This window comes from Periplaneta americana, chromosome 7 (assembly GCF_040183065.1).
Source record: "Periplaneta americana isolate PAMFEO1 chromosome 7, P.americana_PAMFEO1_priV1, whole genome shotgun sequence".
NCBI lineage: Eukaryota > Metazoa > Arthropoda > Insecta > Blattodea > Blattidae > Periplaneta > Periplaneta americana.
The window spans coordinates 32,653,762-32,666,923 of NC_091123.1; the positions used below are offsets into that span (position 1 = coordinate 32,653,762).

The 13,162-nt window shown below is 34.6% G+C and overlaps 2 protein-coding genes across 4 annotated transcripts in view; both read right to left on the reverse strand.

Annotated features, from left to right (window-relative positions):
- mnb (minibrain) overlaps positions 1–3,647 on the reverse strand; it is a 401,856-nt gene extending 398,209 nt beyond the window's left edge. For 2 of the 3 annotated variants that reach the window (XM_069830562.1, XM_069830561.1), the window contains exon 1: positions 2,029–3,645. In XM_069830562.1, coding sequence (XP_069686663.1) covers positions 2,029–2,164 — 136 coding nt within the window. In that variant the 5' untranslated portion in view covers positions 2,165–3,645. Of the gene's footprint in view, positions 1–2,028 lie in introns of all 3 variants that reach the window. The other variant, XR_011332949.1, reaches the window with a different exon arrangement.
- Positions 3,648–9,621: 5,974 nt separating this feature from the next.
- Positions 9,622–13,162, reverse strand: part of nesd (nessun dorma) — a 213,833-nt gene continuing 210,292 nt past the window's right edge. The window contains exon 10 of the mRNA XM_069830571.1: positions 9,622–9,640. Within this exon, the coding sequence (XP_069686672.1) occupies positions 9,637–9,640 (4 nt within the window). The 3' untranslated portion in view covers positions 9,622–9,636. The remainder of the gene's footprint in view (positions 9,641–13,162) is intronic.

Below are 13,162 nucleotides of genomic sequence, written 5' to 3' on the forward strand. Positions count from 1 at the left end.
CTGTCAGATGAAAATTATAGGCTATGTTCCAAATTTTTTCATTAAAACACCTAGCATGTGATAATCATCAATAATAAATTATAGGTTTTCAAAATAATATACAAAATCTCATAAAGCATGTAAATCTTCTTCAGAAAGCGCAATACACAGAAAATTAGGCTAACAATGCTATACATGCTACTATAGGCTACAGTCCCTCTGAATACATTAAAATAACCCATGTCAACTTGTGACATTTCAGCAATTTCTCAAAATAACCAAAGGCTATGAAACTGATTATACAAGTAATTTAGCAGTTCTAATAATATAGGAAATGGGTGAAGTATGCAATCAGTATTTTCCACATGTTTGCAAACTCTAAATTGATGAATTGAGACGATTTCTCAAAACGTCCACAAACGTTTCTTTAATCTAATCTGCTTATGAGACTAATAATTTTAGCAATACTGAAACAGGAAATAGGTGAACTAGGCAATCAGTAATCACTCATACGTTAGCAAATTCTAAATTCATGAATATTTCTATCAATTTTATTGTTTATTGGAGAGTTTAAAGGCTTCTAATTTTATTCTCATACAATGAAACAAACATTATTTAGGCCTATTACACATTCATTTGCAAACTAATGTTTTTAACAACTTAAATAGGTTTATGTTGGAACAATACTTGAATTAGCCTATTGCGTATAGATTATGTTGCAACAATATCTACAATATTTTTAATTACTCTGAAAAAACTAAGCAAGAAGAGGAATATCTAGACCTACATTCTCTCTCCTAGACTACCATTCTAAATCCGAGAACTTTATGACCATACTCTAGATGATAGAGATTGAAATTGTTCTGTATGAAATTCTATAGGCCTAGCAACAAAATTGCATTCATCCTAAACTATTAAATAGCCTATAATTTATTTATTCGCTGATATGGTAGGTAATTTCAATTTGATAGTGAGTGCTATGTACGCTAACTCACTGCTGTAAATATGCTGTGCTATATAGACCTATCTTCTGCATTTCAATAATACAAACAACGCTGAGCATGCTTAAATTACATGTAGATGAGAATAGGTCTAGGCGATGATAAGCACCAGTCTGCTTGGACTAGGTACTCATTCACTTCTGATAGTCTAAGTACTTCAGGTAAGTAAATGCAATTGAGAAGCCTATTATGTCAGAAAGTACTATTCGTAGATGCCTGGACTAGTAATTTATACAGTATCCTGCAGCGAAAAGTAAAATTCTTCCAAATTTCTCTATCATTTTCAGCAGTCTGTTAATTCTACAGAAACTGTGACTGATTATAGGCCTAGTAGGCTATAAAGTCGATAAGTAGTATACCTATAGAAACTGAATATAGGCAACAAAAAGGTAAACATGTTTTCATCAGTTTCTGCATATTAACAAGCTTATAAAATTTCTGAAGTAGCCTAAGGCTTGCTCTGCATTAATTTTAATATTATTTATCGTGAAACTAGCGCTGAGGTAGTTATCGTGATTCCGGAAGTGAAAATCGTTGAATTTATAAAGTTTACTTTTGTGGAGATCCAGTTAATAGCAGCTATATGCAAGGAGTAATAAAAGCATGAACTAACCAAACCTAACCTATCACAGATTCGTGTTTGCAAGGTGTATAAGCGGAATACGATGGGAACTACCTCAGCGCTAGTTTAGCTTTATTTATGTTCTCAAGTCAAAAGTTAATTGTGACAGTAACATAACATTTCAAATGACTTAATAGGCCCTACCATCAAATATGTAAACATGGCCAAAGCACATGATTATCTACGTGTTTCTGTATGATAATCTCCCTAGGACCAAATTTTCTCTCCCAAATGTTAACTAGGCCCTATAATGAATGGCAACTGAACAATTCAAATGCCATCAATGATCATGATCATCTTTATGTTTCAGTATGACATCTCCCTAACACCAAATTTCCATTCCCATTTGCTACTACATGACCTATTATGACAATTTCAATAATATGTATTGCAGAATATAAGGACGCAACTTTTTAAAGGACTTACGTTTTGGTTTCTGCTTCTCCATTAGCATCAATTGTTCATGCTTATGCCAAGCATCAGGACGTTTGGCTTGCACCACCACCGAGCTGTCCATTGCCCGTGTGGCCACCGGCGACACCTCCGCATTCAAGAGCACCATCGAACCATGAGGAACGCTGCCACCAAACTGCAGGTTTGGCTCCAGAATTACAGTCAACACGTATTCAATTCACAATCAGAACTACAGACACTAAGGCCTTTATAACAGAAAGTTTCACTCTGAGAAATTGCTTACTTGCAATTGGTCTGCCAAACACCTCTTTGCATCGGCCTTTGTGTCAGTTATTTTTACAGCACTGTTTACACATCCAATAAATACGGGAAGATAAAACGTGGTCTTAAGAGGCGGTAAAATTGCACTGATGTTGAAATGTAATTATAAAATGATTTCAAACAACAAGGGACTGCACATTATTATTATTCTGCCTAACCCCATAAAAAATGTAAACAAACCAACATGGGTGCAGTCAATGGATTGAACTCTGTGGACTATGTATAGGCCTATGTAATCATTCCTCACTATAGGTGATCATTTCCACATAAATTAATCGTTTTCACGTGGACACTGGTCTTTATCCTGTGTAAGGACGGCGTCAGTTTGTTAGAACGACCAAAATAACCGAGCACAGTCGGCAGTCACAGTGAAAATCATCCTCAAACTTGGCGTAAAAAGCTGATGCTTCTCTCAAAACACAACGTCAAAAGGAACGTTCACCCAACAAAGATACAATTCCAGTTCTTGATTTATCTTCGCAGAATACGAAACAATCACTTCAATCAGCCAATTCCAAGGTAAAACGATTAACGGTTTTGTCGGCCTCGATCCTCAACACCCCATCTGTTATCCTCACACCCCCGAGACGGCAGCAATGGACTCGCCCACTCGGGTCAAAAGCACGGGAAGCAAAATAACAACAGAACTGCCGCCCCAGACAAGTAAATAATGTGTGGTAATTTTTTAATATGCGTTTGTTCTTCTGGAATATAACAGCATCCTCACTAGCAGTATATTTACTAGCAAAATTACTCAAAACAAACATTCACTTCACTTCACCCGAACTACTACAGATTGTAGGTGCAAATACGAGGTTTCACGAGCCATGTATGACACCATTTCTAGCACAGGGATGAGGTTATAATCAAGATATGCATACACCATAATGCACCCGGTATAGACAATCTTCAATGCTGCAATCTAGTTGAACATATCATTCACTGATCCAACACACGAGTCATTAACGAAGAAGCACGCCCCACCGCATTGATAACTTCAAACATGGCAGACACTGCACTAAACTGGCGTGGTCGCGCACCACGGTGGATCAGGTCCCGTGATTCCCTCGCACCGAAGCAAGCGAGCGCAGAGGAGGCGCTAGGACAATTCCGACAGCAACAGAAAAGGTCGACACTGGGTTTATTACCTTACAAATCAGTTGTGATATGATTTTTAATGCACAAAAATACTTCTAAAACACAGATGTTACACGTACACTACTCAATATTCAAAATTTATTGACTAAGCGAGGCGTGGCTTTTAGCAAAATACTGGCGTTGATTGATGTGTCTGATGTGTCCCTACGGGAGCCCAACAAGCTTGTTTCCATGTTTCCCATTGGCTTCTTCCGCGTTGTGACATCACGATTGGAAGCATACTACCAATGAAAACACAGTTTACATTTAAATTCGCTAAGAAGTGCCCCTGAAGGGTAAATGCGTCATGTCCTTCTATTGGGTGAATGAACGCCGAAACTATCACGTCGCTATGTGAGGAAACAATGGCGATGATTGGTTGAAAGTGCTTATTTTCAACCAATCGCAATAAAGGCGCCATTTAAATTCCTTTCTTGAGGGAAATGGAAGCCTCACCGTGAAAGACATGACGTCAAATGATAAAGTATATTTCTCTGTAAATAATTATCCAGAGACGGGAGAGAGAAAATGTAATAAACGCAAGGAAAGCAGTATTTTAAATTTGAAATTCTACTTCATTCGTTGGGTCGACGTTTGTGTGTTTGAGACTGAAAAATATGTACTTCGTTTCAAGAGTACAGTACCCTTTCCGAACAAATCCATCTCCTCCCCTGCGCGTGGGAACAGTGACAACTTGCTATGACGTCACAGTTTTGCTGACTGGCGAGATTGAGTAAATAACCTAACTTTTCCGATATGTACTTACGCTGTATTCCACACCAGAGCAAGACTTGAGATTAAAAATTTTCATGTGCGCAATTGAACAAGACGGTCACGTGTTAAAGTGTTATAAGTTGTAATTGTGAATCTGCAGCGTACTAATCGTACTATAGTATTGCAGTACTGTAGTATTACACCATCAATGTTTAAATTTTCATTGTAGTCAAGGATATTTAAATGTTTGGAGATAAATACTAATCGGGAACAGTTTCATGATTGTACTTGACAGTAATGTAGAACATTGTATCAATTCACCAACTACAAATATATTTTAACAGGAAAATAACTAAAAGCCACGGCATTGGCACAGATATGATGGCTCTCTGATCTTCCAACCTGAAGCTGGTGATGATGCATATTATATTACCACCTGTTTATAAAAGGCAAAATGAACATTATATTACATATTTCCACTCAAGTGTTGTTCAGATGAAAACATTATCATTACTGTATAAATACTTCTGCAGTATTTCATAACTTATCTTATCCCAGTAGTTCATTTCACTTTGTTATATCAATATTTTTACAATTTTAAAGCTCAAAATTGTATTTCCCTCCTCAACTACTAATGATGAGGGGCTCTTTCATTTTTTTGTTGTATGCAGACCATGAAGAGTAAAGTTAATGTATTTAAAAACAATACAATGATACATAAATCATTTTTCATCATCAACACTACCATCACTGGAGGGTAAATTTGCATTTAAAAATCACTAAACAATTATATAACATAGCCAAAAACTCCCATCAACAGTTAGCTTGAAAAAAAAAACAAAAACAAATCACACTATGTTATAAATAGGCCAAAATTCACCAGACTTCTATAAAATTATAAGTAAAAAATGTAAATACAACTAGCCTACATGTGACATAACAACAACGACCAGCAAATCGAACACCAGTATCAAAGAAAAGAGTATAACTAAAGAATTCAAATCATAAACATTTGTTACTTTGAACAAAGATTTACAAAGTACATAATAACTAAAAAGAAATATAAAGAGCTGTAATAGTAAAAAATAAAATGTACATTGTTAAAAATTATAATACAGCCTTTAGTATTTTAAACAACAGAATTTTTACTATACAGTATAAAGTTTCTTTCAGCAATTGAAGCAGAGAGAAGGATTTGATTAAATCATCAGCCCTCCAGTGAGGGTGACCACAAGGAACGTGAATACAGAACAGTTATATTATTTAAGTCGATTAATTTAAAAAACTACTAAATTTTGGATTAGGGATTCGCTTGATGCCAAAATGTCATATTGACAAAATTATCTTTCTTGAAAATATAAATGATATTGGATGATATGTAAAGAGTCCCTAAGAATTTGTAATAGGATATTTTGTATTTGAAAGACTTGGAATTTTAATTTCATTAATAGTTGGTAGGTAGACTGTGAAAGAGAACCTGACAACCATCTTACAGAAAAATGAGAAAGCAGCTACTCTGCACGTGTCGCATAGCAAGAAGACTATATTTTTTTTTTTCAGAATAATCAATTAACCAATAAATATATTTGGACGTCTTATTATGCATGTAACTATAAACTGAGATGATGATTATGATTATGATGACAATAGGGAAGCAATGTTAGAAACGAATCTTGTACTGCAGTTGACATTATAACAGCCTAGATATGGCATATTAGAGCACTACTTCGGATCACAGTAAGTGTTGGAATTCTCATAACAACACATTCAAAGAGAACAGAAATTCATAAATTCGTTAGATATACCAAAAGTTAGCCACATAAATCAAGAGCTTAAGTCTGTGTAAACAGCACCAATAATTTTATCGATGAAAATTATAGTCTCTCTTGCCTTCAGTAAACTCCTGCAAAATAACTGGACTCTGGAAGAATTTCTCACTGCAATTCAAAATGCCACCATACTATAAATAGGGTATGTACAATGTGGAGAACTTTCAATCACTTGAATGAGATGAACTTCTCTTCTGTTGTAATTCACTTAGTGAAGAATGTGTACCAAATTGCAGTTTAAGGACAAAATAATAATAATAATAATAATAATAATAATAATAATAATAACAATAATAACAATAATTTAATTTCCATCATTCTTTTCCGTATTTGGCCACGTGGCCTGTTACAGTCTTGTATTTGCCATTCATCTCTTCTGAGGCGGCAAAGGGATCTTTTTCCAGTAGAGCAGTATTTCAGAATTGTCTTTGGGAATTTACTGTAGGTCATTCTATCCATATGATCTGTCCAATTTTGTTCATACTTCCAAATGGTAATTCTTTACAGGTTCCATGTGAATTTCCTCATCGTGTACTTGTTTCTCCTGTCATCAAGTATGGTATAACCTGAATTCTTTAATAATAATAATAATAATAATAATAATAATAATAATAATAATAATAATAATAATAATAATAGGGGCAAAGGCTAATTGGGATTTCCTGGTCTTTGATCGGGTCAAAAACCATGATAGAACTGATATTTAACCCTTGCGGTGAATTTCGGTGATGTCCGGAGGGCCTAATTATTCAAATCCACTCTCCTCACCTCCACGCTGGGGCCCCCGGGGATCATTTAAGATGCGAAAGAGAGTGTGGTGTGTGGAAAGCAACGGAAAGCTACCGCATTTACCTTTCCCAAGAAAAACTGCAAACATGGCATAGCATTATGAGTCTTTCCACGGTACAAAGGAACTAAGGAAGAGACTAGTGAAGTGCTTTGTGTGGAGTGTAGCATCGTATGGGGTAGAAACATGGACATTACGACGAAATGAAGAGAAGCGACTAGAACATTTGAAATGTGGATATGGAGAAAGATGGAGCGTGTGAAATGGACAGACAGAATAACAAACGAAGCTGTGTTGGAAAGAATGGATGAAGAAAGAATGATGCTGAAATGATCAGAAAGAGGAAAAGGAATTGGCTGGGTCACTGGCTGAGAAGGGACTGTCTACTGAAGGATGCACTAAAAGGAATGGTGAACGGGAGAAGAGTTCGGGCCAGAAGAAGATATCAGATGAAAGACGACTTTAAGATATATGGAGATACAAAGAGGAAGACAGAAAATAGGAAAGACTGGAGAATGCTGGGTTTTCAGTGAAAGATCTGCCCTTGGACAGAATACTATGAATGAATGAATAATAATAATGATTAAATAATATTTCATTATTATTATTATTGTAGAATAACTAGAGCAGAAATGAGATATAAGAGAAAATCGTTAGAATATAAGTGGGATGGTTTTAAAACAAATACAGACATTTTAGAAGAATTAGAAGTATGCCTATACCCAGTTCTCGATAAAATCCAAAATTATAAATCACGATGGATACAACATGCGAACAGAATGCCACGCAATAGATTGCTTAGAATACTTAAAAATTACACCCCATCAGGTACAAGAAACCAAGGAAGACCATTGAAGAGAATCCTCAACATCTGATTTGAGATCGGAACCGGTTAACAGTGGCCTAACTCCTGAAAGCTACATGATTATTATTATTATTATTATTATTATTATTATTATTATTATTATTATTATTATTCAGAAGACAAAGAGGAAGGCAGAAAATAGGAAAGACTGGAGAAAGCTGGGTTTGCAGTGAAAGACCTGCCCTTGGGCAGAACATTGAATAAACTATTATTATTATTATTATTATTATTATTATTACTATTATTATTATTATTATTATTATTATTATACGAGCCTTCATAATAATCCTGGACAACACAATTCTTATGCGAACCTGTAAGTAGTTCCGGAAGTAGGAAAGAGTAATCTCAAGATACAGATATGTCGAAAACTTATCAAGTTGTTTGGACTACCGAGATATAATTGAGGATCTAACATTCTAAATGTGCTAAGTGCCAAAAACAACTGTCTGAGATATTTATGAAAAACATCTGATTTGAGATCGGAACGGGTTAACAGTGGCCTGACTCCTGAAAGCCACATTATTATTATTATTATTATTATTATTATTATTATTATTATTATTATTATTATTATTATTATTATTATTCAGAAGACAAAGAGGAAGGCAGGAAATAGAAAAGACTGGAGAAAGCTGGGTTTGCAGTGAAAGACCTGCCCTTGGGCAGAACACTGAATAAATTATTATTATTATTATTATTATTATTATTATTATTATTATTATTATTATTATTATTATTATACGAGCCTTCATAATAATCTTGGACAACACAATTCTTATGCGAACCTGTAAGTAGTTCCGGAAGTAGGAAAGAGTAATCTCAAGATACAGATATGTCGACAACTTATCAAGTTGTTTGGACTACCGAGATATAATTGAGGATCTAACATTCTAAATGTGCTAAGTGCCAAAATCAACTTTCTGAGATATTAATGAAAAACACACTGCGAAATGCATGTTGAGATACCTACAACACCGTCTTTTGGCACACGAATGAGTCACTTACAGTTTAGCTACGACAAAGACAACTTAGTATATTCTCATATGGATATTCCTCCCTTGGACTGAATAAAATGAAATTTGAAAAATTGATACTTTGCACATTTACAATGTTAGGTCTTCAATTGATTCAGCAGAGTACAATTTTTATGATGGAACCTGCAAATATTTGCGGAAATCGGAGACAGTAAATTTCAAGACTGTTCAAGTTGTTTGAACTATCCAGATATAATTTATTCAATAGATTGACGATCTTTTATAATCATCCTGGACTTATTCAATCCTTATGATGGAACCTGTAAGTAGTTTTGAAAATCGGATGCAATATATCTCAAGACAAAGATATGTCGACAACTGAGCTGGTTGTTTTGTCTACCCAGATATAATGGACTCAGCAGAGTAGTCAATCTTCCATAATCAATTAATCATCTTGATACCTGTAAGCAGTTCCGGAAGTAGGAGACATTAAATCTAAAGACATGGGTATGCCGCAATTAATCAATCTGCTTTTAACATTAAGACTTAACCGGCACAAGGCGGTAGACAATCCTTCATAATTATCTTGAGCAATGCAACCCTTATGATGGAACCTGTTCCGAAAGTCGGAGACAGTAAATCTAAAGATAAAGATACGTCTACAATTGATCAAGTTGTTTGGAGCATCCGGACATAACTGACTCAAGAGACTAGACGATCCTTCATAATCATCTTTGAGCATACAACCCTTATGAGCATTAGATTAAATTAGATCTTTATTAGCCGATAGAATTATAAGCATTCATGGCAAAATGATATAACATACAATATAATACAAACAAACTTAATTCTAAATAAGCTTAAAAAATTAATACTAAATGAAATGAAAAAAAATTCTTAAATATATAGGCTAAGCTCGATCTTCAGTCTCCACTATTCCATCCAGTCTCTTCTCTGTTTAATTTTCCCTGTCTTGTCTTCAACTCTGGGTTACCTGGAACATAAAATCAAGGGCAGTATCAAGGAGAGAACCACAGTTTAGTATATACAGTTGCGAAGCTCAATACTTACTAAATATGCAAACATAGACAGTTGAAATATGCATCCATAGATAGTTGCTAGCCACCAGGGTCGCTACTATCGCCTCATCACAGACTCTTTCCCTAGCAGACGATAAAATGTATTGTACTTTTGATATCGTGTTCTTTTGAAAAATTAACACCTTCCTTCCACTATTGAAATACGAAATACATAAGGTTTATATATTATTTTCATAAAGTATATATTATATTTTATAAACTCACCTTCCTGGATCTTTCGGAAGAAGGATAACTCTGACCTCTTTTTCTTAGAATTTATAGTGCTACAAACGTCTCCTTGTCCCATATTATTATTATTATTATTATTATTATTATTATTATTATTATTATTATTACTATTATTCAAATTATTGTATTTTAGCCATTTACAGTTATTACAACCGATAACGAACATTTCACAATTTACACAACCTTTCACAACAATGCGAAATACGGCGCAGTCAATGCCTTTTCGATCTAGACCAGGCCGTAATATATGTTCGGGTTTTCTATTTCAGTGTATGGAGCTCAGTGAATTATTATAATATATAACTTTATTGCGTATCATAGCTAAGTTTTATTTAGTGTAATGTGTCCATAAGTTCCCTTTACTTCTTGTTGCATAATAGCCTATGTTGCAGAAATAATTACAAAACTGTGTTATTTTAATGTGAAGAGAATTTTACATGTTAACATAATCTTTTCGCATCAACATTTTAAGTTTAGAATGGAAGCTATTTTGAGGTTTAATAAAAAATAAGGCATAATCGCAACGACCGATGTATTTATATTGTGATTTAATATAGCACATCTACCTTCCTTAATAGAGACAGAAAATTTATCATACCACTCTTATGAAATTAGTGTACGTACGATTGTTACTTCGTCTCTTAGGTAGTAGATAAATACAATAATTCAATACTCAATTGTAGTATTAAAATACAGACAAATTGAATGTGCGGAGTATCATGCATGACATTATGCTTAATTATAATGTATAATTGCGAATTTAGGAATATAAGATATAGTAAACATAACCTATAATATTTCCATATGAATGGCAGGGTATTGGAGACCACTAAAATTAGACAGAAAGGGGCAACTGGGACAGTAAACATAACCTATAATTTCAACATATCTAAATATCCGTGCGGTGCAACTGAAAATTATTGAATCGTGCATAAATGAATGTACAAGAATTTCGCAATATTTAATCGAAATAAAGGCAAGTATTACACATACGAACAGCGTAATTTTCACACCAAAAATAATATTTCATCTTAACTCGCAAGTTATTTATGTCTGAAGTGTCTCATAATCATTGTTTTAAATTTTATTAAAGCAATTACACTACATTTTAGAGAAATATATGTTACTCTTTATGCATTCCAACTAATTTATATGGTTGAAACGCTGCCCTTCGTGATCGGGTTAAGCGAGTTACATGGTCTGCCTTACGGCCTGTATTAGATCACGACGGCAGTGACACAGTCTGTTGTTCCTAGTACTCACAGCGCTCCAAGCGGCTAGCAACTATCGCGAGAAATGCAAAAAATCATCCCAAGCTTCGCAACTGTATATACTAAACTGTGGAGAGAACGTTAACTACTAAAATTTTAAATTTAGATATTCATTTATAAAAGTGGCATAATGTATTAATAAAATGTTCTTTACCTTTTTTTTTGTTAAGTTCTTTGATTTTTTTTTGTGGAAGTTTATTATATAAATTGCTACATGATAGAATTTGTAAATTGTTCCGAGAGTCTCAGACAGTTAATCTTAAGCCCCAGGCATGTTGGTATGATCTAGTTGTTAGTTTATCTGACTCAATAGAGTAGAAGAACTTTCATAATCACCTTGAGGAAAATACCCTGAATAGGAACATGTAAGAAGTTCCGAAACGTCCGGGGATAGCAAACAAGACACAGGCACATGGAAAAGTGATCCAGTTGTTTAGGCTAGCCAGAGAAAAAGATTCCAACTTATTACAATGGTGAATAATTTTACTTAGCCTATTATTTCAGAAGCATTTTGACGTGAATAGCCTACGTCTATAAGTTCGGCCTAATACCAGGGTTCCAGCACAGAAAGTCGACCAAAATTTTCATGAGAGTATTGTCGCACTTATAACTTCTAAATAGCACTACATAGCCTATATTCCAATGAAATAAACGAAAGATCAATGTATCCATATTTATTCTGTGTTTACTTTCCTCCCGAGTATCATTTATATTGAAGAGTCCACTGCAAAAATGATGGATGTTATTTGGAATACATTTTGCAGGATAAGCAATTGAAAGTTTGAAATGCTTAGCGCTCAAAGCTTAACTGTGATTTTCCGATCATTACTGGACAATGACTATCATTGTTAATGCCACATAACGCTATATGTACATTCTATATAAGCTATGCATTGACAGTCTTGGTTCATTTTCGACAAGAAAGTGACATCCATCATTCTTGCAGTGGACTCTTCATTTTTTACTGTTTCTCCCAGGTATTTGAATTTTGGACAGTGTTTTGTACATACTAATTTTCATTATTGTACAAGATACTGTTCTCCAACCAGGAGATCAACCGTGAAAGGAATGTGCTTACTATTGCCTCATCTATTGGAACGAAGTAGATAAATAATATTACCGTTATAATGTCAGTTTAAAAACCATGCGCTCTCCTGCATATGTTATTTCCTGTATGAAGAGATTAAAAGACCAGGAGATTAACTGTGATCTAATTTTGTAACTAGGGTAGTATCAATATGTCTGTATCAATGTTATGGTTTGTACTGTGAGATCTAGCCAATAGAGATAAGAGTACCCAGGTGTGTGACCTTATGACATCTTATGACATCAACATTCATTCACAGCATTACCCTCCTTCGTCTCATCCGGCAGAGACTTTCTCGTGGTTGGAGCATAGTACAGTTATGGAGGAAAAAATGTTGAATATTTTCAAAATTTTACTGCTGTAAGCTGTACCTAACCCCTTAAACACTTTCAATCACATTTTCTTAAAAGTAACTAATGTGCACTTATACCCGTTTGGTTCTGATTCTTCAATTGCTTTGATTTGTACGGTAGAGAACGACCGATATAAAGAGACCGGCACTGTAAATCACAGCTCCATCTGCCGGCGTTAGAGGGAAGTTTCGAAGCACTTCCGGTTCGCGAACCACTAAATGCCCATCCATCAGGGGCGGCTCGTCCATAAGAGCTGCAGCACTTCCTGCTTTGATAGGAAAATAAAAATAATATTCATTTTAATTTTTAGAAGAATTTTTACAGCTTTTATTGATAAATTGCTTTATATTTCATCTGGCCGGGAATATGTACTATTATCTTATGCATAATCTTTTTGCGCGTCGACTATATTGGAATTGACACTGCATTCAAAGTCGTCCTGGGATCTGCAGGGTGGTCAGCTCATAGAGAGTGTGT